This window comes from Anguilla anguilla, chromosome 16, assembly GCF_013347855.1.
Source record: "Anguilla anguilla isolate fAngAng1 chromosome 16, fAngAng1.pri, whole genome shotgun sequence".
Taxonomy (NCBI): Eukaryota; Metazoa; Chordata; class Actinopteri; order Anguilliformes; family Anguillidae; genus Anguilla; species Anguilla anguilla.
In genome coordinates, this window is record NC_049216.1 from 24569134 (window position 1) to 24592755 (window position 23622).

The 23622-nt window shown below is 50.2% G+C and overlaps 1 protein-coding gene across 2 annotated transcripts in view; it reads left to right on the forward strand.

The window, feature by feature from the left end:
- The window catches only part of LOC118215625 (E3 ubiquitin-protein ligase Arkadia-like), a 38163-nt gene that overhangs the window by 12421 nt on the left and 2120 nt on the right, over positions 1-23622 (forward strand). For both annotated transcript variants that reach the window (XM_035396524.1, XM_035396525.1), the window contains exons 4-13: positions 10219-10376; positions 12395-12598; positions 13676-14022; positions 17448-17682; positions 20353-20719; positions 20876-21001; positions 21240-21357; positions 21633-21713; positions 21978-22073; positions 23043-23146. In XM_035396524.1, the coding sequence (XP_035252415.1) occupies positions 10219-10376; positions 12395-12598; positions 13676-14022; positions 17448-17682; positions 20353-20719; positions 20876-21001; positions 21240-21357; positions 21633-21713; positions 21978-22073; positions 23043-23146 (1836 nt within the window). The remainder of the gene's footprint in view (positions 1-10218; positions 10377-12394; positions 12599-13675; positions 14023-17447; positions 17683-20352; positions 20720-20875; positions 21002-21239; positions 21358-21632; positions 21714-21977; positions 22074-23042; positions 23147-23622) is intronic.

Consider the following 23622-nt stretch of genomic DNA (forward strand, 5'->3'; position numbering starts at 1 on the left):
CAGCTGCGTACAGCTGTCACTTAAGCCCAGGGCAAGCCCTGCATGTTCCAGGACCGAGATGTGCTTATTCTGCATAAATCTTCCATGAAAAATAGCCATTCAAGCCTCCTTGTTTTACAAAATGGGTCTAAAACATCATCACATTTAACACGCAACGTTTGGCATACGTCGATGCTGAGGGATTGTATAACATCACGCTCGACGTCTGCTGAGTAATAATGACACCGTAACGTAAATGAAGAGTTCCTTATTTATTTAGAAAACAACGCTAAGTCTAACCTTGGTGGATTTGCTTCTCTGTTGTGTTTGCATATTGAGCACGTCTTGCGTCAAACGCGCCAGCTGTTCGCAGCTTTTGTGTGAAGCTGTGGGGTGGTTATTTTCCCCCTCCTCCTCCTCCTCCTCCTCCGCGGCCCTCGCGGGCTCACCCAGGGCAGCGTGGGTCTGATTGAATGGGTCTCTGCGGAGTGCGGCGCGTCTGATCTGAAGGTGACGGATGTCTGGCGGGCCAGCGGGAGGCGGGGCCCCGGTCGCCACGGCGCCCCGGTCGCCGCGGCCGTAACGACTTCCTGCGCAGCGAGCGGCCCTGTGTAATGAACAGCGCTGCTGTGCTGCGCGCTCTGTGATCCGCGCGTCCTCCCTCTCATCGCACATCGTACCTCTCTCTCCCTGTGGCTTTTACTTTTATGACCCCCCCCCATACTTTGGCTTTAATTGTTATTGAGGTGCCTTGGCACGCGGTTCTCAATATCATTTTCACCGGCTGTAGACAAGGAGGGTCTGGCGTCTGCCAGCTGAGTCACTTTGGCAGGCCCCCTTTAACGGCTCACCTCTGGGTGATTCCCGCTCTGTGCTCTGTGCTCTGTGCTCTGTGCTGGGGACCCGTCCTGCGTGCGGGCGTCCAGGTGCACCTGCTTCTCTTAGGGTTCTCTGGAGTTTAATTAGTGACACCTGCTGTTCTCTTGCTCTCGTTGAGGCCCGGTGCTGTTGCTCGAAGCTCCTGATTCACTCATTGGCAAACGGGAGCATCTGTTTGGCTGTTGAATTTTGTGGTCATCCCCAATGTGTCAGCGATTGGGGAGAGTCAGGTGAGGGCAGCGTCCCAGTCCCTATGCCCCATCACATCCTTAGCCCACAGAGTGTAGGGGCACACAGAGCAGGATAATGAGTGTCCCTATCCCAAAGCCGCAGGGGTGGAGGCTCACACAATGGCCTGCTGTGTGTGTGTGTCTGTCTGTGTGTGTGTGTGAGGTGTATGCGTGTGTGCGTGTATAGATGTGTACATGTGTGCGTGCGTGACATCTGACTGCACTGTGGCCAGTTTAACTTTCACTGCCCTGAACTGTGTCCCTCAGCGGGCCAGCGCAGAGCCTGGCAGGCAGGGGGGATTCCAGAAGCATCTGTGCTGTTTACAGTCACTGCAGTTTTCAGAGGGCACTGGTGCGGGGACCTCGTGGGGCCACGTGTGTGACTCAGTCTCTCCTGCACGTTTCACTGCTTTGAAAGGCCTGATTAAAAACCTGAGAACTTTTTCCATAGTCTGATTTACGCCCACAGTTACTTCTGAGGTTAAAGTGACTGGTTTTGGCTCTTCGCCATTTAGTTCCATATCGTGCCATATCTGTTACTTGCTCAGTGACATGACTATCTCAGATTTTCCCATTCTCTTCATAAGCTACTCAGACCGGGTTTAATTGTATTACCTGGTTCCTGAAGACATACCTCTAGAGATCTGAAGGGTAAATGGGTTGGAAACTAATGATCTGTTCTATTAGGGTGTTGTTTTTGGCAGGAAATTGAGCTTGAATGTAATTATGATTTTTTTAAAATAAGTAAAGTAAACAAGAAGTTATTCCCATATAGCTGAATGGATAGGCGATGGTGACTGCTTATTGGGTGGTGATGGAGAGAAATTGTGGACTGGTGTTTAGGTTTGTACTGCAGCCTGAGATGGGGAGATGGGGAGATGAGGCTGTCTGCAGAGACAGGGATATACTGAGGGCAGACACTTCAGTGGTAGCATATCAAGCCCTAGTGTATTATGGGTAATGTGTAGAGATGCTCAGTGTGGAATTTCTGGGCTAATTTTGCTAACCAACGTGGCTTGTCCGTCTCTCTGTGTCTCCTGCTTTCTCTCTCTGTCTCTCCTGCTTTCTCTCTCTGTCTCTCCTGCTTTCTCTCTCTGTCTCTCCATTCCAATTTCAGTCTTTCTTTCAGTCTGTTTTCTCACTCCATCCACCAGCAGAAACACAGATGCTGCTTAAAGGAATGCATTGGCCTCAAAATGCCGGTGTTGTGTGGCAGCGAGTTGGTTTTAATTAAAAATTAAAATTTATTAAAATTTTATGTATTTTTTTTTTTTTTTTACATTCAGTTTTTCTGATGCAGATCTGTGGCTGGTAGCATTGCTCGTTGCTTGGCCATCCTATAAGATGCCACAGAGAAGTGCACATCAGATTAGCTGTACAGGAACCTAGTGATTTGCAAAACCAAGCACTCAGGCAGGTAGTTGTGCAGATCAAAGTACGTATTGTTTCCTCTGCCAGAGCAGTGACCTCACTCAGGTCAAAATGTAGCCTATTAACTGTGGAGGCAGGCAGGCCAGCAGAGCTGGGCTGTTCTCTTTAAATGAAATGGGGGAAGGAAGAATTGGGAGGTGACTGAAAAGGAGCATTATAAATAAAGTAAGGGTGTTTATGGAGGGAGGCACAGGGGGTTGTATAAGGGCTTATTTCTGCCATGCCTATAGGTCGGCACTTCCTGTAACTGAGTGAGTGCCATGCAGTCCAGGACAGAGGACCTAGGAGGTCACTCTACTCGTAGGAGAGTGTGGCCTGAGCTGCCCTGACCTTTTCCAAGATCTGTGGGGGGGGGGGGGGGGGGGGGTGAAGGGTCAGAGGTCATCAGGAGGAGCTGTGAAGGTTTTCTGCTGAAAGATCCTTTGTTAGTGGTTTTGGGGCTGGGAGAGCGAGATGGGGGTGAAAAGACCATAAAAGTAAGAGAGGGAGAGAGTGTTGTGAGTAACACTGGTTGTGCCTACTTTTATTTGGGCTATGCTTTGATGGATTAAAAAAAACCCCACAATAAGTCTTGGAGTTTAATGTAACAAGCCGCTGGAGTTTTTGTGGGTTGTGGGTTGTGGGTTTCGCTTGGGAACCTGGCTGCAGAACTGGCTCCTCAGCCAAACCGTTCGCACACCCCTCATAAAGGGAGATAGGGAAATGGACTCGACTCTACACTCCTGTTTGGCTGCCGTGTGTGGGAACATTTCCCAAGGATCCGTTTGAGCACGTCTCCCCCAATTTCACTCCCGTTATTAATGTTTTCAGAGGAAGCACAAGCTGATAATCGCGCGAGGCACATGCATTCTGAATCAGTCTGCCCCTTGTTCCCTCCGCGGCTGGAGGAGTCGTGGCCGCTGCTGGCGTATGTGTCAGAGTGCAGTAGCGCGCGGCGTCTCTGCAGGCCGGTGGAGTGCGCTCCGGGCTCCTCGCGTCACGCCTTGCGTTTTACACTTCATGGGAACTGCGCGGCCAGGCCCGTGTGTGTTTTTCTCCCCCTCCCGCGGCCCGCCGCTCCGGGCTTGGATTCACTTCAGTTGAGGCCTGTCCTCGCTGCTTCACGGCTGCTGGCAGCGATCTGAGGAGCCTCAGAAGTGTGTGGGAGCCAATCAGCAGGCGGCAGGTTCGGCGCCCCTTTACTGCGGTGTAAAGCGGGGGTCAGATCATCAAAGGCCCCTTTCTGAGTGCAGGCACAGAGCTCATGAAGTGGCCACACACAGCGTGCAGAGCGGTCCAATCGCACGGGCAGAGAGCGGTCCAATCACACGGGCAGAGAGCGGTCCAATCACAAGGGCAGAGAGCGGTCCAATCGCAAGGGCAGAGAGTGGTCCAATCGCACGGGCAGAAAGCTGTCCAATCACACGGGTAGAGAGCAGTCCAATCACAAGGGCAGAGAGTGGTCCAATCGCACGGGCAGAAAGCTGTCCAATCACACGGGTAGAGAGCAGTCCAATCACACGGGCAGAGAGCAGTCCAATCACATGGGCAGAGAGCGGTCCAATCGCATGAGCAGAGAGCGGTCCAATCGCACGGGCAGAGAGCGGTCCAATCGCATGAGCAGAGAGCGGTCCAATCACAAGGGCAGATAGTGGTCCAAACACATGAGCAGAGAGCGGTCCAATCGCACGGGCAGAGAGTGGTCCAATCGCACGGGCAGAAAGCTGTCCAATCACACGGGTAGAGAGCAGTCCAATCACACGGGCAGAGAGCAGTCCAATCACATGGGCAGAGAGCGGTCCAATCGCATGAGCAGAGAGCGGTCCAATCGCACGGGCAGAGAGCGGTCCAATCGCATGAGCAGAGAGCGGTCCAATCACAAGGGCAGATAGTGGTCCAAACACATGAGCAGAGAGCGGTCCAATCGCACGGGCAGAGAGCGGTTCAAACAAACGGGCTCAGAGTGGGACAATCACATGGGCAGAGAGCGGTCCAATCACATGGGCAGAGAGCGGTCCAATCACAAGGGCAGAGAGCGGTCCAAACACATGAGCAGAGAGCTGTCCAATTGCACGGGCAGAGAGTGGTCCAATCACAAGGGCAGAGAGTGGTCCAAACACATGAGCAGAGAGCGGTCCAATCGCACGGGCAGAGAGCGGTTCAAACAAACGGGCTCAGAGTGGGACAGTCACATGGGCCGAGAGCGGTCCAATCACATGGGCCGAGAGCGGTCTAATCGCAGGCAGACAGCGGTTCAAACGCACAGGCAGGGAGCAGAACATGCACAGAGGCCCACAGTGGAGTGCTTTTCTGTGCTGTGGAATCACTGAAAAGTGGGTCACGTTTTGGACATCTGTTCTTCTCTCAAATCGGCACGAAGCCCGTCCCGCCACTGCAGCCTCCCCTAGAGAGCAGAGCCAGACTGTAGAACGCCTGTGAATCGCACGCAGCCGACTGACCGCTGCACACCTTCACTGCACTGTCGCTGAGCTGCGCAGCCGGTAATCAGGAGAACTGCGTATCTTGCTTATTGTGCAGCCGTTGCTATGGAGAACTGTATTTATTGCGTATTTTGCAGCAGTTACTATGGAGAACTGTGTATCCTGTGCGGGCGTTGCAGTGGAGAACTGTGCTTCTTGCGCAGCCGTTGCTATGGAGAACTGCGCTTATTGCGTAGCAGTTTCTATGGACAACTGCGCTTATTACTTGTAGTACAACCTGTGGAGAACTGCGCGTATTGCTTATTGTGTAGCCGTTGCTATGGAGAACTATGCTTATTGCTGATAGTGCAGCCGTTGCTATGGAGAACTGCGCTCATTGCGCAGCCGTTGCTATGGAGAACTGCACTTATTGCTTATTGTGTAGCCGTTGCTATGGAGAACTGCGCTTATTGCGCAGCCGTTGCTATGGAGACTGCGCTTATTGCGCAGCCCCCTCCCCCATGGCTCCTCGCTGCAGTCCTCACTGGCGTGGTCAGGATTTAATTCCAGACTGGGGTGCATGCCACTCTACCATGATCCAGATGCACAGCCCAAGAGCTCTCCAGATATGTTTAAAAGTAAGCTGTATTACACTGTTCTTTAAGGGAACTGATTGGTTGTGCTGGGATTCTGACCAGTAATGTATTTTTATCCAGTCAATCATTCAATTTGGTTATCAGTTCAGACTGTAGCTCAGTAAATGATTGTGTGAAGCGCACGTGTATGTGTGTGGTTGTGTATTGCTTCTGGAAACGTACAAAAGCTATCTGAACTCTGAATAACGCATAGACTGCTTGTGCAGTCTTTCTGCGATAATGCTACGCAGATGCTTCAGGTAATTAATGAGTATTTAGAGATGGACCTCTTGTCTCACTCGTGTCCTTTGCTGCATGCATAGACACTGTTTTGTGTGGGAGGCTGCCGTTCAGCACAGTGCTGCTATCTGCATTGTGTAACCCTTGTGTGAGGAGTCCGTAAACAAAAGGCCTGCCAAACCCCAGCAGTATGCACCCCTGTGCCTGGCCTCCGGGGCCTGTCCTGGGATCAGGAGTACTCTCTGCTGTCCATGCACAGGTACTGTATGACTGACAGGCCTACCAGCCTATCAGCTCATTCAGTTCAGTTTGCTGGTTCTCTCCTCCTGTGAGAAGGGCTGTTTGGTAAACGGGGATATCGGCATAATGCCAAATCTACCTGAGGGTAATGAGGAGCCCCCCAGCCCCCCCCCCTCCCCCCCCCCCCTTGCGAGACCTCCCGGTCTCCCAGCACATGTTTCTGCTGTGGGGAGATCCGGCTGTAGCCCAATTAAGCAGGTGACTGCATGGCGAGGATCTGCTCGGGCCCAGAGGAGGAGTGGAGTGGGTGTGCCTGGCAGACAGGTGTCCCTCCCTCCCCCCTCCTCTCCATTAGCTGCCCATTCACCATCTCTCTCACACCGCCAGCCGATCCCTGTGCACTCAGCTTTTCTATCGCCTGGAGATTGAAAATGGGGGAAAAGGCGTAGTGCCAGCTAACCGATCCACCCCCCCTCCCAGGCAAGACGAGACAGCAGACAGACCAGAGCGAGCAGCCAGGTCATGGTTTGGAACCGTGTTTATGAATTCCGCCCCCTGCCCCTCTCATTGTGACCTCACAACTTGGCCGCAATCTGATTGGTCCTCAGTGTATCAGGGTGTACTTTCTGTGCTACCCCTTAGGGACTTATTTCCTGCACAAGCCTGTGTGACCAATAAAAATGGAACCCTTCCATGATGAAGGTATGGAGGTGTGACATTTTGCTGAGAATAGGCTCAGTATAAAATGGTGGATTTCTCTCTTAAACTGATTTTTTCTTTTTTGTACGAAATTATTTTCGTTCCTAGCTTGTATGACTGTAATGAAGAAACTGTACCAGTGTTGGCTGTCACACGCAAAGATTTTGACAGCCGCCCCAGTATGGCAGTAATTGTTTGAGACAGACAGACACACACACAGACACAGGTGTCTCATAGGAGTTCCTCTTGGCTGTCTCCCCCCCTCCCCAGGCTCACTGGCTGTTAATGATTTTGTTATGATGTTTTAATGATGCAATCTGTGGTTAAGGGGTTACTGCTCTGCGCTGGGGGTGAGGGGCGAGGGGCGGGGAGGGGGGAAATCCCCTGAGCTCTTTCCTGAGTTTCGGCAGTGTGGGAAAGGTGCGGACACCGCACCCCTTGCTCTTTGCTAACCGTAGTGCCAAGAGAACAGGAGGGATTAGTGTTGGAGTCTCTGCGTGTGTATGTGTGTGTGGGTGTGGTTACTGCAGGCCACCCGTACAGGAGACAGGGCTTGGCTGTGGTCAGGAATGTGTGTGTCGCTGTCAGGTTTGTGTCCCTCCTGTGTTCGCGTGGGCCTCCCCTGCAGCCTTGAGGGCAGAGGCAGGAGAGGAACACAGGCTCTTTCATTAGGAAGCCACAAGTCTCAGTGCGTGCTTATGGTGCTGTGCTGGGAGCTGCTCTTCCTCTTATGTGCTGCTTTAATGGAATTCTGTGTGTGTGTGCGTGTGCGTGACTGAGTGAGTGTGTTCCGCAGGCGCGCGCGTGTGTGTGTGTGTGTGTGTGTGTGTGTGTGTGTGTGTGTGTGTGTGTGTGTGTGTGTGTGTGTGTGTGTGTGTGTGTGTGTGTGTGTGTGTGTGTGTGTATGTGGGTGAGAGAGAGAGTGAGTTTATGTATCAGCATTGTGGGAGTTGCTGAGTGACTGTGTTTATCAGGTGTGCATGTGTGTGGGTGTGTGTTTCAGCTGCGAGTGGCTATGCGTGTGTGTGTGTGAGAGTGGCTGACTGTGTGTGTTTATCAGCAGTGTGTGTGTGTGTGTGTGTGGGAGTGGCTGACTCTGTGTGTGTGTGTGTGTGTGTGTGTGTGTGTGTGTGTGAGAGTGGCTGACTGTGTGTGTGTGTCTGAGAGTGGCTGACTCTGTGTGTGTGTGTGTGTGTGTGTGTGTGAGAGTGGCTGTGCGTGTGTGTGTGTGTGAGAGTGGCTGACTGTGTGTGTTTATCAGCAGTGTGTGTGTGTGAGAGTGGCTGACTGTGTGTTTATCAGCAGTGTGTGTGTGCGTGTGTGTGTGTGAGAGTGGCTGACTCTGTGTGTTTATCAGCAGTGTGTGTGTGTGAGAGTGGCTGACTGTGTGTTTATCAGCAGTGTGTGTGTGCGTGTGTGTGTGTGAGAGTGGCTGACTCTGTGTGTTTATCAGCAGTGTGTGTGTGTGAGAGTGGCTGACTGTGTGTTTATCAGCAGTGTGTGTGTGGCCGCTGCTCTGTCTCCATGTGACTCTAGCTGTGTGAATGTACCCCAGCCCCGCCCCTCGCATCAGCTGGGCTGTTTACATTCTGGCAGACTGTTCCAGCAGCTCCAGAACCCAGGCAGATTTGCGCTTGCGAAAGAGAAACGGAGAAGCTCAGAGCTCTGTGTGGAGTGAAAGGCCGGTCTTTAGAGCTCTTCTATTGACCGAACGTCTGAGAATCAGATCGGGTTTCAGTCTAGCTTTTTCCCCACAAATGCCTTTGAGACAATGTAGGTCATCAGCCAGAGCGTTTCAGGGTTTTAATCTGGTTCTGACTTCTAAAATAAACAGGACACGATGCAGTTTGTTTGCCTTAATGTAACAATAAGAGGCTGTCCTGTTTTATTCTTTTACTGCTCTGCATACATGGCTGCAGCGACAGCAGTTTCCCCAGCGTTAAATAAGCTCGAGTTAGTCGTGTCATTAGCTTTCCGATCCCTAAATTACCTTTTAATTGCTCGCTCTCGCTCCGTCCCTTTCAGGCCCACCCTGTTAGCCTCTCACTGCTACCCTCCTCCAGTCTTCTGCTTCTGTCTGTCTGGGCGCATTAAAGCAATACTGCTGCTTTTTACTGTAGCTGCTTGGTTGAAGTCATTTTGCACGTTGGTGTCATAGTGCTGTTGCTGGTTATTGTGACACAGTGGGCAATGATGCGATTGTGAACTGATCATCTCCAGGTGCCGAGGGCGTACCTGAATCAGCCATTACCGTGACCCCCCTGAGAGGGCCAGATTTGTGTTCTCTTTGGTTTGTCATTGTCTTGGGTCTCAGGCCGGTCTCTGTCCGGGCCGGTCTCTATCCAGGCCGGTCTCTGTCCGGGCCGGTCTCTGTCCGGGCCGGTCTCTGTCCGGGCCGGTCTCTGTCCAGGCCGGTCTCTGTCCAGGCCGGTCTCTGTCCAGGCCGGTCTCTGTCCGGGCCGGTCTCTGTCCGGGCCGGTCTCTATCCGGGCCGGTCTCTGTCCGGGCCGGTCTCTATCCAGGCCGGTCTCTGTCCGGGCCGGTCTCTGTCCGGGCCGGTCTCTATCCAGGCCGGTCTCTGTCCGGGCCGGTCTCTGTCCGGGCCGGTCTCTGTCCGGGCCGGTCTCTGTCCGGGCCGGTCTCTGTCCGGGCCGGTCTCTGTCCAGGCCGGTCTCTGTCCGGGCCGGTCTCTGTCCGGGCCGGTCTCTATCCAGGCCGGTCTCTGTCCGGGCCGGTCTCTGTCCAGGCCGGTCTCTGTCCAGGCCGGTCTCTGTCCGGTCCGGTCTCTGTCCAGGCCGGTCTCTGTCCGGTCCGGTCTCTGTCCGGTCCGGTCTCTGTCCAGGCCGGTCTCTGTCCAGGCCGGTCTCTGTCCAGGCCGGTCTCTGTCCAGGCCGGCCTCTGTCCGGTCCGGTCTCTGTCCGGGCCGGTCTCTGTCCAGGCCAGGCCGCTGGTCCTCTCTGAAGCGCTGCTCAGCTGCTCTCCGTCTGTCGCGCGTCTTCAGCGCTGGCGCTCACAGTACAGTCTCCGCTTCCTCAGCCCCCTCCCCACCAGCACGGCGCTTTCTGGAAGGAGAAACACAGCCTGGGATGGGCGATCGCGTGCTGTGTAGAGCGAATACCTCCCACTGAATGCCGAGCCTTGGCCATCGCCCAGCTCTCTTTCAGCAGTCCAGCAGCTCTCTGTCACAGTTTGGGACTTTTCTTTAGTTTCAGCTGCCATTTAAACAAAACAGGAATAATAAACATGGACAGCATCTTAAAAACTGGAGCGGTCCACTCTGTCCCCTCCTCTTTGGACCTCTCTGGATCATGTGACTGTGCTGTGGTGGAGTTGCGCAGCTGCAGAAATGTGTTGGGCAGCTGGACAGAACTCGACCCGGTTGCGCCAGCAGGTGGCGCATGAGTAATTTGGGGTGCGGTGGCGCATGACTAATTTGGGGTGCGGCTGCCTGTATGTGTGTGTCACCTGGTCGTTGTGTGTCCCCAGGCCTCGCTCAGGGGGGGCCCACGGCAGGATGCACTGGGGCCCCAGCTGCTCTCAGAACCGGTCCCAGGACCAGCGCGGCCGACACCGCGTCTCCACCGTCATACAGCCCCTCCGGCAGAGCGGCAGCGAGGTGGTGGACCTGACCGTGGACGAGGACGGTGAGAGACAAAGCTGCTCTGTGTGTGCACTCACACATGCACACACACACACGCATGCACGCGCATGCACTCACATGTACTCACACACACACACACACACACACACGCATGCACACTCGCATGCACTCACTCACTCACATTCACTAACACATGCACGTGCACGTGCACACACACACTCACTCACATGCACACGCATACATGCATGCACACACACACACACACATAGACATGCACGCACACACACACACAAGCACGAGTGCACACGCATTAATGCATGCACACGTATACACAAAATTAAAAGAAAAGGAAATAAAACTCAAACAAAAAACTGGGGGGAATTGACTATATTAACTACATTATTATTCTTTTTCCATGCACTTTGTATTTTGACTCAGCAAATTAAAGGCATACAGTACTGACTTCCTGCCACAAAGGCTCAGTGCAGTTGTGGAGTGCTGGTATTATTGCAGCCATTTCCTCTCTTACAGGAGCACAGCGCTCACCTGGGCCTCAGTGGTACCTTGTTATATCACTACCACAGGAGGGGGAGCATATTTTAATGGTGATTCAGAAATAAGGCTTGGATAAGCGCACATGCCAGGCATTCTGCAGGGTTTTAGCCCTGATTCTACATGCCTGTGAGGGACCAGATTCCTGCACTGGTCGCATGGGTCCGTGGGAGTGCTCTCTCTAGAATCATGAAGTGGGGAAAAAGATTACCTTTTATTCATTTTAGTAAATAATTTTGTCTGTAAAACAGAATTTCATTTGTCGTCATTCCAAATAGACTATATAATAACTAACCGTCAGGCATTGTTTTAGCAAGATTCCCCCCACCTTTGAAATTGAAACAAATTTTAGGGCAGTCACATTCTCCACTTTGACGTGTTGTCTGTAGGAAAAATTTTAGATGCTATTAGTTGCACTCATTTGCCGTAATAAGAGGTTCCCCTGTCCTGAATGATTGGTTGCACTTCAGAGCAGAATAATGTTTGCCTACCCCATCTCCCCCAATTAGCATTGTTCTGACATGCTGATTTGCATAAGAATCAGCTCTTGTGTGTGGTTTACTCCCCTTCAGTTTAATTAGCATTGTGTTTGGCATGACAGTGTACATAAGTACTGGATGCATGTGAGTATGTGCGCTTATGATTCATTAGTTTTCTTTAATCAAACTGAAGAATGTGCACAGATTCTACTGCTAGGATCTTGGATCTTATGTGTTTTATCTACCTCTGACACAAACTAAAAGCGTTGAGTATTCAACACCTTACTGGTGTATTCTGGTCATGAAAACTCACTAAAGAAGTGAGCTTATGTGACATTGCTGCAGTGCCTACAGCTGGCAACACACACGCACACACACACACTCACGCACACACACTTGTCCTGCAGTGGTGGGGAAATAAATAATTTCTAAGAAAATCTAAATTAATTAATGTTGCAGGGCTCTACAGTGCTTCCATTTTAGAAGCATTTGTTCCAGAAAATTAATGTGTGCTAACTGGAAAAAATAATTTAGGAGCACATCTACTAATTGCATTAGTGTGCTCCTAAGCTGCAAAATTTTTCAACTTAAAGAGTCACATCTTCTTGGAAAAAATGTTAGCGCGATGCCTTGTGTTCCTGAAAGCCATTCTGGAGCAGCATGATGTCTTGCCTGTTCGTGCTGGTTAGCTTAATGCCCTGCATCTGCAGTGCACACAGTCTCGTTCTGTTTACTTTCAGTGCTGCTGCATGTCCATGAGCGACCGATCGCACTCGAGTGTGGCAGGCCCGACATAATGAGACTGACATTTGCATTTCTTTGAGGAGGAGCAGTTAATTTGTGCATATTAAGGCATGCAGGCGGAGTGCTTTCGCTGGAATGCTAATGAGCGGGAGCCTGCTGGCCTAGCGGCATCGGCGGTCTCTGAGCGGGACGGGCTGGGGGGGGGGAGGGTGTAGGGCGGAGGGCGCTCTGCTCCTAAAGGGCACGGCTAAAGCTGCCGTATTTTGTTTTTGCTGTTTTTCCTCAGATCTCTCAGTAGTGCCAACCACCTCTGACAGGACCCGCCCCCAGCCTGTTAGCTCCTCCTCCTCCTCTTCCTCCTTCAATAATGCCTCTACCTCAGAGCCCCCCTGTGACGGGCCCGGCCCCTCTGGCAGCGGCCCCGCCCCGGCGCCCGACAGCACTGTGGGAGTGCAGGCCCACAGCAGCACAGCTGGCTCAGCCACTGCGGGTAAGGGAGCGGCCGCAGTACCGGGAGTGACCTAATGAGGGCGCCTCTTTAGGGTGCAAGTGTGCTTGTGTCTAAAGCAGGGGTGTCCTGTCTGAAAAGGGCCAATGTGGGTGCAGGGTTCTAGTTTTAGCCCTGCACTAATACACCAACATCAGCCCTTTTTGAAATAGATTGGACACCCCTTCGGTCTCCATCCAAATTTAACTTGGATTTAGGTTTTTGACGGGGTTATGTTTCCAGTTTTTCTCACCTTCAGGCAGTCTGTATTGAAATAAAAAAAACAGAATTTTATGTGGTACCATACATAGTTAAACAGATACAGGGGTCTAAAGATGTTCCAAAATGGCTGTCAGTTTTTTGGTGTTAATACTTTTATCTGATTGATTGTATGTAAGGATGTTGAAGAAATAAAAGTTAATTTCTAGTAACAAAGAATTCAGAGAACACAAAATGAGTACAATTTTGTCACAGATATGAATGTTTGAAAATTAGGTCAACAAAAATCTTTAGGAATGAAAGTCGCTTGTGGGCATAATCATACCCTCAAGATGCATTCACAAGTAGAGCATAGTGATACAGTGATGATAGGTGCTAGGTCATCATCATGGTGGAATTCCTTCATGGTTAAAACCAGTTTATTCTTAATCCTGATTATGGACCTTATCTTGATGCAATGCACTGTTTGGACACAGGCAAAGGGGGCGGCATTTCACAACTACAAACCATTCGGAAATATACATTGAGGTTCTGTTCTATCCGCAAAACAATTGTATATTAAAAAGCTTTTTTTTTTTCTTTTTTTTTTAAACAGGGCAGTAGTTAGCAACTGTGTAGTTTTTCTGTTGGAACACTGAACATTTTGCAGTGTAATGCATAATGACTGCAGCTCAGGGTTCTTTCCCATTGTGTTGGTGAATGACAAAACAGATCTCGAACGTTTTGCTTGTTTTGCCTCTTGTGACTTGTTACCCCTTTTTTTTATAATGAAAACCATGACATTTTCCTTGTCTTCATACATTAAAGTATGGCTTTGTGAATTGGATAAAAACATGTTTTTATTTTTTTCCCATCTGTCAGATGATGCACGAAGAGGTGCTTTGGGGACCTCAGGAGAAGGCGGGGGCACTGCCATGCCCCGTCTTCCCTCCTGCTGCCCCCAGCACTCCCCCTGCGGCGGCCCCTCCCCAGGGCACCTGCCCCTCGGGCACGCCCACTCGAGCTGCATGCAGGCTCCGCCTCCCCAACAAGCCCTGCCCCAGCACGGCCACGGCCACGCCCACCACTTCCACCACCACCATCACCACGCGCCCCCTCCCCCGCCCCCTCTGTCCTTCCCCGAAACCAGCTGCCCCTTGGAGAGGCCCACTGCAGTGCCACCACCCTGTGGAGGAGTCAGCAGTACAAGCAACCAGTACCATGACCAGGTAGGCCCTCCCACGCACTCAGCACCATGACCAGTAAAACCCTCCACACACTCAGTACCATGATCAGGTAAACCCTCCACACACTCGGTACCATGACCAGATGAACCCTCCACACACTCAGTACCATTACCAGGTAAACCCTCCACACACTCAGTACCGTGACCAGGAAAACCCTCCACACACTCAGTACCATGACCAGGTAAATCCTCCACACACTCAGTACCATGACCAGGTAAACCCTCGACACACTCAGTACCATGACCAGGTAGGCCCTCCACACACTCAGTACCATGATCAGGAAAACCCTCCACACACTCAGTACCATGACCAGGAAAACCCTCCACACACTCAGTACCATGACCAGGAAAACCCTCCACACACTCAGTACCATGACCAGGTAAACCCTCCACACACTCAGTACCATGACCAGGTAAACCCTCCACACACTCAGTACCATGACCAGGTAAATCCTCCACACACTCAGTACCGTGACCAGGAAAACCCTCCACACACTCAGTACCATGACCAGGTAGGCCCTCCACACACTCAGTACCATGACCAGGTAAATCCTCCACACACTCAGTACCATGACCAGGTCTGATGATAAAGGGTTCTCAGGGTTTGGCAGTTATGTCTGTGTTGAGGCTACAGATGCAGGTCTTCCCTCATCTTGGCTCTAGCTGGAGTGGATAAGGGTAGATCAGAGGGGCACCCTAAGTCCTGAGCGGTCTCTCCTTGGTGCTTCCGTTTGGGAGCATAAACCGCAGATGCTCTTTAGTTTCCCATGCACCCTCCTCTGATCAACTCCGTTTTGTTCTTCTGCTTGTGCCGTGCACCCGCTCACCTGGTAGACATGCGGTCACAAGCAAGAGAGAATGTAAACTCATTCAGTACGGCCTAGAAAATCCTTGCAGTTCAAATCCTTGCAGTTCAAAAGAAAAAATTCTTTTGGAACAATAATAAAATATTTTTTTTGTGGAGTTGTTTTGTAGCTAGAGTTTTGAATCTTGGAACAGATGTGTCTATACTTGAGCCTCTACAATGCAAATTCATTGATTTTGCACAGATGGTAAGAACTGGGAAACATATGCAGTGTGTTTGAAGCTTTGAGAGAGATGGCATCCACATTTATTAACTGACAAGACATCACATGAAAACAAATGGATTCCATATCAGTATCAGCTGGTTGTCCTGGCAGCGTGCTGATTAATAACTAAAAGCGCCAGTCACTTCAACAGACATACCATTTCAGCTTTTAAAAAAAGTTTGCCAGGAGGTGGACTCAAAGCAGAGTTGAGTTACTTATGAATTATTCACTTCCTACTGAAGTTTAATTGAACTTTTTTTTTTTTTTTAATCAGACAGGAGATTTTGCTCCAGTAAGGCTTTCTGTATTAAATGGTAGTTGGGGGTAAAGTTCATTGGAGTGGGGGTAAAAGCTTCACTCTTCAGTAGTTTTGTGGCCCTTTTGTTCAATAATTCACAGGAATGGAGAAGGGTGCAACTGTAGCCATTTTAAATCATATGTGTCAGGTTTTTAGGTGGAAAAAAGGAAGTAGCTTACTTTTAAAATGCAAATATTAAGCATTTGACCCTTTGAAGTGGCTAGGAGCAGTCAGTGCTCTTAGCTACCATACATGGCTACTCACAGAAGCTACTGCCAGCATTCGGTTACACATCACAGTGTTTATATTATTAAAATTGGAGTGCAGTATGGATTTTAATCTAGCACAGTCTCCTGCAGTAAATGTTTAATACCACCCTTTTAAGTCTGTGGGTATGTTTGCATAAAGATATTTACGGCCTTTTTTACTCGCTGTCTTAATATTTTGAGTATTGGGTACGGAACGCTTTAGTCTGCTTCCATTTCAGGCTCATACATTTTCATTTTTGAGAAGAAAAAAAAAGACCTTGACTTTCACTGCTACTTCTCTACTACTGAAGATTAGTTTGTACTGTATATAAACTAATAAGATGGTGTGTACGAATATTGTGTGCTAATTTTCGTGAAATGTTTTTGAAATTGCTCGTAATTTCAGTATTTGCCAATTCCTCTCTGATTCTCACTTGAGGTCAGTCCTCACTTTCAAAGTGCCCTTTTTGACAGGTCAGTGAAACTTATCAGACACAAGCACTTGGGTCTAGGAGCTGCTGTGGATACGGTCGGTGTAGTTCAGTGTGGGGTCTGTTCTGAGTGCTCGTCACCAGCAGAGTAACGCAAAGTTTAAAAACACACAAGACATGCAAAACTGCAAGGATAAAAAAAAGTCATTTTCAGCTGTCCGTTTTGCTCTGTGTGTGGTCAGACCCGAAGCTGCTGCTGTTTTTAATGGAGGGGAGGGGGCGTTGGGTCCTAACGGAGCGTTGGGTCCTAACGGAAACTGCGGTGTGTGTTTTTCTGCCGCCAGCCTTCCCTGTCCCACCGCACTCGCGCTAACAAAAGGCTGCAGCACAATCAGCTGATTAACTGCAGCGCGCACGCGTTTCACAAAGAGCTCGTCGGGCCTGTGAACGTGCCGGGCGTCATGAAGGCCGTGTGCGGCGCTGAGGGGCCGTGTGCGGCGCTGAGGGGCCGTGTGCGGCGCTGAGGGGCCGTGTGCTGTCACGAGCGGCGGCGTGGCGTTTTAGCGCTTCATTACGGAGGTTGGGCCGCACGGCCCACTGCAGCCGCCGCAGCCGTGAATCACAAGCAGGGGAAGCCTGTGACCCTGCAGAGTTGTGCACGCAGCTGTATCACCATTCACCGAACACAGGAAGGTGTCCTGATACGTGGTTTTCTGCCAAACCGATCGTGGAATTTACATTACTTAATAATGTTTCAGTGTCTGGCAGACGTAGTAAATTCACATTCTGAAATGAGCTATTGACTGCATGTATTTTTTGGTAGGTTTGAGGGTAGAATTCAGATTTTTTTATTGATCTATTCCAGTTGCTAGCTAATGGTTTCAGCCTTGCTTGAGTAGGTCTTTACCTGTAGCTACTCAGCCCAGTTATATGCATCATCAGTCAGGTGGATGAATAATTGAGTGAATGGATGGTTGGATGCATACAGTGTTTGGAGGTTAGTATTGACTGAGAGAGAACAGTAATGTATGTGCTGTCTGAGATAACGGTAATTTGTGCTGTCTCTGAGATAACAGTAGGGTATGTGTGGTCTCAGATAACTAGTGTATGAGCTGTCTTTGAGGTAACAGTAGTGTATGAGCTGTCTCTGAGGTAACAGTAGTGTATGAGCTGTCTCTGAGGTAACAGTAGTGTATGAGCTGTCTCTGAGGTAACAGTAGTGTATGTGCGGTCTCTGAGATAATGGTGGTGTATATGCGGTCTCTGAGCTAAGGGTGGTGTATGTGCTGTCTCTGAGGTAACAGTAGTGTATGTGCTGTCTCTGAGGTAACAGTGGTGTATGTGCTGTCTCTGTCTTGCAGACCCTCCCTGTGGATCTCAGCAGTAATGCAGTGCGCAGTGGGGGGAGTGGCGGGTTCCACGGGACGTCAGCCTTCGACCCCTGCTGCCCCGGCTCGTCGTCCCGCCCCCCCACCTACGTCTCGCAGGCCGCCCCGGGCCCCAGCCAGCCTGTGGACACCTACAGCTCGGCCATGGTGACCCCACCCCAGCCCCAACCCCAAATGTCCTCCTGCAGGCATTACATGCACCCCACCTGTGAGTAGCCTGCCTCTGGCATTCTGACCTGTCTGTCTGTAGCTGTCTGTCTCTCTGTACCTGTCTGTCTGTCTGTCTGTCTGTCTGTCTTCTATGGATGGGAAGGCCAGGAAGTGGACTTCCCTTTTTTTATTCAGCTTTCTCCTCAAGAAAGGCCTGATCCTCGGCTCTGCTTAGTTACTGTAAACCAGTGTTAATGTTGCTTTGGAAGGTTCCAGCCGGGTTATCGTCATCTGTGCAGCGCTGTGCTTAAAACAGTGAGACTCATCATGTGTAGCTGGCTAAGCAGTGCATACATCATGAATCGTTTCTATATGGACCTCGCTGTGTGCCCAGGGGCATTATCACCCTGAAACCCTTCCCCAAACTGTTGGGGAGGCAGAGAATTGTCTAGAATGTGATTGTATGCTGTAGCATTAAAATTTGCCCCAGACCAAGGGGTGTCCATATACATTTGCTCATATAGTGTATGCAAACACTGCATGAATTGACTTTGTTTGACTGCTAGCTATCATGTGACTGCCCACCTGCAGTGCCTGTACACAGGACGACTGTGCGGGGTGCTTGACTGTACTGTAGCCTAGCTGTACGTGGATATGTGAAAGTTAAGCCATCTAACTAACTGTGCATAAAGGGGTCTGCTGTGGAGGAGACATATTTTGGAGTGTTCTTTTTACCACCTTTTCTTGGGCTCAGGGAGACATGTTTGGATAGTCAAGGTTTTCTCATTTTTGTATTTCCTCTGTCCAGGTGAAGGTTCAGTTTGAAAATATGCTTCAACATTGATATTTGATCTTTTGAAATTTTCCCTACACTAACTATATACTGAGGTTACCTTAATGGTTATAGTACTTAGCCTGTGTATTTCTGTAATTACTGTATGTGCAATTCTGTGTTTTAAAATAGGCCTTTTGCACCATGGCTTGGCTAATTAATATCTTAATTAAACTCTTAATTAAACAAAAACTGTATTTTTGTATCATGCTGATGCGTACAATATAGCTATAATTAATAGGTTACCATGGTTACTAATCACCTGGTGTCTTATTCCCACATCCTTACTAAATCATGTGGCTATTTCAGAAGTTGATGTGGATTGTAGGCTGTGTTTATTTTTGAAATTCTGATTGTATATGTTTTTCAATGTGGAGATAACCCTGCTGCATTGTGAAGGGGCTGAATTAGGCCTCACCTAGTACAGATCTCACCTAGTAAAGACCTCACCTAGTAAAGACCTCACCCAGTACAGATCTCACCCAGTACAGATCTCACCTAGTAAAGACCTCACCTAGTACAGACCTCACCTAGTACAGATCTCACCTAGTACAGACCTCACCTAGTAAAGACCTCACCTAGTACAGATCTCACCCAGTACAGATCTCACCTAGTACAGATCTCACCCAGTACAGATCTCACCTAGTAAAGACCTCACCTAGTACAGATATCACCTAGTACAGACCTCACCTAGTAAAGACCTCACCTAGTACAGATCTCACCTAGTACAGACCTCACCTAGTAAAGACCTCACCTAGTACAGATCTCACCCAGTACAGATCTCACCTAGTAAAGACCTCACCTAGTACAGATCTCACCTAGTAAAGACCTCACCTAGTACAGATCTCACCTAGTACAGATCTCACCTAGTAAAGACCTCACCTAGTACAGATCTCACCTAGTAAAGACCTCACCTAGTACAGATCTCACCTGGTAAAGATCTCACCTAGTACAGATCTCACCCAGTACAGATCTCACCTAGTAAAGACCTCACCTAGTACAGATATCACCTAGTAAAGACCTCACCTTGTACAGATCTCACCTAGTAAAGACTTCACCTAGTACAGATCTCACCTAGTAAAGACCTCACCTAGTACAGACCTCACCCAGTGCAGATCTCACCTAGTAAAGACCTCACCTAGTACAGATCTCACCTAGTAAAGACCTCACCTATTACAGACCTCACCTAGTACAGATCTCACTCTCAGACTGAGCCTTTGGTACAGGAGTCAGTCCGGACACCATGGACAGCAGTGGTTTGAGATTTCTTCAAGTAACGTTTAAGAGCGCTTTCTTAGCCTGTGTGCTTTCTGACGCTCTGTGGAGTCCGTTGGTGTGCATTGTGTATTTGTGCTGGTGCTCACTGTTACACCTTGGCCTCTCCTCTGCGTGAGCTGTCTGATATTGCATTTTACTTTGGGGATCCCGGGCGTCACATAAAAGGACCTGCTCTGTGGTTTTTGAAAATGGAGTTGTCAACCGAACAATTAAATCACGGCGCGTTCTGGGAGTAACCAAACTCGCAGCTTAAAGTTCTAATGGCTCTCCGGCCAAAAAATGAGCCTGCTCTTAATAATGAAGAGAGGCGGCTGGTGAGCTTCAGGTGTGAATGGCTTAAGTGCGGACTGTGCCTGCTGACGGGATGTGTGCTGGAGTGTTTTATGGAGCTCACGCTGTCCCAGCCTCTCTGTCCAGCAGAGCTCCACACGCACAGCTCCCTGCTGGGCTGCGAGTGAGAGACGAGAGGAGCTGAGAGCCCTAACGAGCCCTAACGAGCCCTAACGAGCGCTGGAGGATGTGTCTTTGCTGTGCGCTGGGCTTTGTTTACCGTGTGACGCAGGTGTCACTTCTGCTAACTTTCTCTTCTCGTTTCTCCCGTTTCTGTTCCACGCACAGATGGGCCCCTGGCTCGCTCTCTCCACCACCAGAGCTCTTCCTCCTGCCCCCACTCCCACGGCAACCCCCCGCCCCCGCCCCAGCCACCCCCGCAGTCCGACTACGTCATACCCCATCCCGTCCACGCCTTCCACGCCCCCCTGTCCTCCCACGCACCCGGGCACGTCGTGCCCCCGGCCCCGCCCCCCGCTCTGCCCGCCCACCACCTGTCCGGCTCGGCCGCGCCCCTCCCCCAGCACCTGCCCCCCGAGCACCAGGCCCTGCCCCACCACCTGCCCCCGCTGCCCCCCGCCGTGCAGAGGCTGCACCACCACGAGGTGCTGCAGAGGATGGAGGTGCAGAGGCGGAGGATGATGCAGCACCCAGCGTGAGTGTGACATCACAGCCAGGGGGGCACGGGGTCACAGGGTAGCATACAGTTATGGAAATGAAGAACGGCTCTTCTGGCCTTCCTGTGACCACTCTCTCTCTCTCCGTCTTTCTCCTTCTCTCTTTCTCTCTCTCTATCTCTCTCTCTTTACAGTCGAGCGCATGAGAGACCCCCGCCCCACCCTCACAGGATGCACCCCAATTACGGTCACGGTCACCATATCCATGTGCCACAGACCATGTCCTCTCACCCCCGCCAGCCGGACCAGAGGACGACCTGGTCAGTGCACACTAACCGGGTCACAGGACTCTGCTGCTTAGCCAATCACAAGCTCGTTTTTACTGCTGACCTGGACGATTTTAATGCATAACAGTATTATTCAATGTGTCAGTTTTGAAAACAGTATTCGATCAGGACCAGTGCACCAACCCCTGAGGCTTATTTTGTACTGTCTGTGTGTGTGTGTGTGTGTGTGTGTGTGTGTGTGCACGCGTGTGTGTGTGTTTTTCCTCTGCAGGGAGTTGGGGATCGATGCTGGGGTGGCTGTAGCTCCATACCCGGCGGGGCATCTGCACCCCCACCTGCCCCACTATCACCCACCCCCCAGGCTGCACCATTTCCCCATCACCTTCATGGTGAGTCTGCTGCCTGGCCCCTCGTCCCGCGGCCTTTCCGCCAGTGCGCTCGGACCGGTCTCTGCTCACGTTCAGTCTCTGTGCTCCCTTATGTGTGCGTTAGCTGTGAATAGCTATGCCTATGCACTGAGTGCACATTCAGCTGAGCACACCTGATGGTTTTGAGATCTGTTGTGATGATTTATCTCTGGACATTTGACTTCTTTAAATGTTTGTGTGTTGCTGTGCAGAGTCTGTTTTCAAACACGTTTTTTTTGTTTGTTTTTATATTGTAGCAAACTGGCATTTCCGAAGTGACCTACCCCCACATCCGTTATATCTCATCCAGAATGACTGGTTTTGGAAGAACTTACGAAGTAAGTCTCAATGAACATGGGCTTTTTCACTTGAAGCATTAAGCTTTTCAATAAATCAATAAATGGTTATAATGTTCACTCTGATGCAGATCTTTGTGCTTGCGTGCGCATGCAAGCGTTTGCTTGTGTGTTTGTGTGTGTTAGTGCTTACGTGTGTGAGTGGGTGATTGAGTGGGTGAGTAGGTGATTGGGTGGGTGAGTGGGTGGGTGTGAGTGGGTGTGAGTTTGTCTCACCCCTCTCCTGTTCTACTGTTGTGCTCTCAGGATCTGCTGCATTTGGAGGAGAGGTTGGGGACAGTGAACCGCGGTGCCTCTCAGGGAACTATAGAGAGATGCACTTACCCGCACAAATACAGGAAGGTGAGTGCTGCAGCACTGCTGCCTGTGCATACATGTGTGTGCATGCGCGCACATACGTGCGTGCGTGCATCGTACAGAACGTCTGTACAGAACCCTGCACTCAGAGACACGCTGGCACGCCCCTGTTGCCGTGGGCTGGGTTGAGAGTGCGGAAGGAAGCCCGTGTGACTCCTGACCCAGAATGCTGAGAGTGATCTGATGAAGGCTCAACTCGATACAGCTAAATGGATCCTGCAAATGACACGGCAGAATCAGCACTGGTCTCAATCTTTCAGTTTCTGCAGAGGGCAGAGTAACCAGCTCCAGAGCTATAGTGGAGTTGACTGGCCAAAATTATATTGGGTCACCCCGAGAGATAAAGACTGTGCGGACAGTTATCCCCCTGAAAATGCGCAGATAATGCCAGGTTGTGGACGGGGTGCGCTGGGAGAGCGGTGGCGAATGAGGGCAGCCCCCGCTGGCGGGGAAAGCGGGTCACTCCTGCAGGAGCGCCAGCGGCGAGAACATTGGGTGCTTTGTGAGCGCGCGGCGGGAACATTTTGTGTGCGTTCGGGTTCACTTGCAGGCAGACCTTCGCTTTCACGGTTGATGGAGAAAAATGTTTTCTGCTTTCTGGGGTGCATTTATAAAGCCTATTTATATACCGCCTTCCCTTTCTAAACATTCGGGACGTGTTCTTGCCTGACTGTACGCTGTGTCGATGAACACAAAGTTATTCAGTATTTTACATTTCAAAAATATTTTTTGTTTAGTTCTGTTGAATTCCCTTCACGGATCACTGGATTGATACAGATGAGCGGAACTGACAAATGTTGTTTTGTTATAAATCTGCTTTTATTGGAAAATCAGTACATGAGTATATTCAAGATATTTACTTTTTCTTTGGCATTAAACTCTGTAACCCCTGATTATTCTGCCCTCTGGTGCTGGAAGGCAGGAACTGCAGCTTTATTGTTTTTGACTCCACAGAGAAAGCTGCACGGCAAGCAGGAGGAGGACGAGGGGCCGGAGGAGGACACGGAGGAGAAATGCACCATTTGTTTGTCCATCTTAGAAGAGGGAGAGGATGTCAGGTACACCCCACCCTACAGCCTCAGATATGCAGTTTTGATTAATGACCATGCATTGTATTTTATCTTGGTGTGTGCGTGTGTGTTTGCATGTACGCGCGTGTGCGTGTGTGTGTATGCATAGGAAATGTGCACGTGTGCATGTGTGTACATAGGAAATGTAATGGTAATTTCTTTCTTTTTGTAGAGCCCTTTTCCTTTTTAAACATTTTAAATGTATCACACGTACATCTGTTCTCTGTGGGTTGAATAAATGTTTAGTTTGTGGTCTCTTTCTATGTAAAGTGATCCTCTGTACTGGAGAATGTACAGAAAAGCTGTTATGTAGCTAGAAATGACTGCTTTAAATTTAGGCCTGTGGTTATTCGTATTTCTATACTGTGTGCATGTGTATGTGTGTGTGTGTTTGTGTGTGTGTAGGGGAGGGATTCTTCTGCCCTCTGGTGTTGAAATGAGTAAACTACAACTTTAAATTGCTT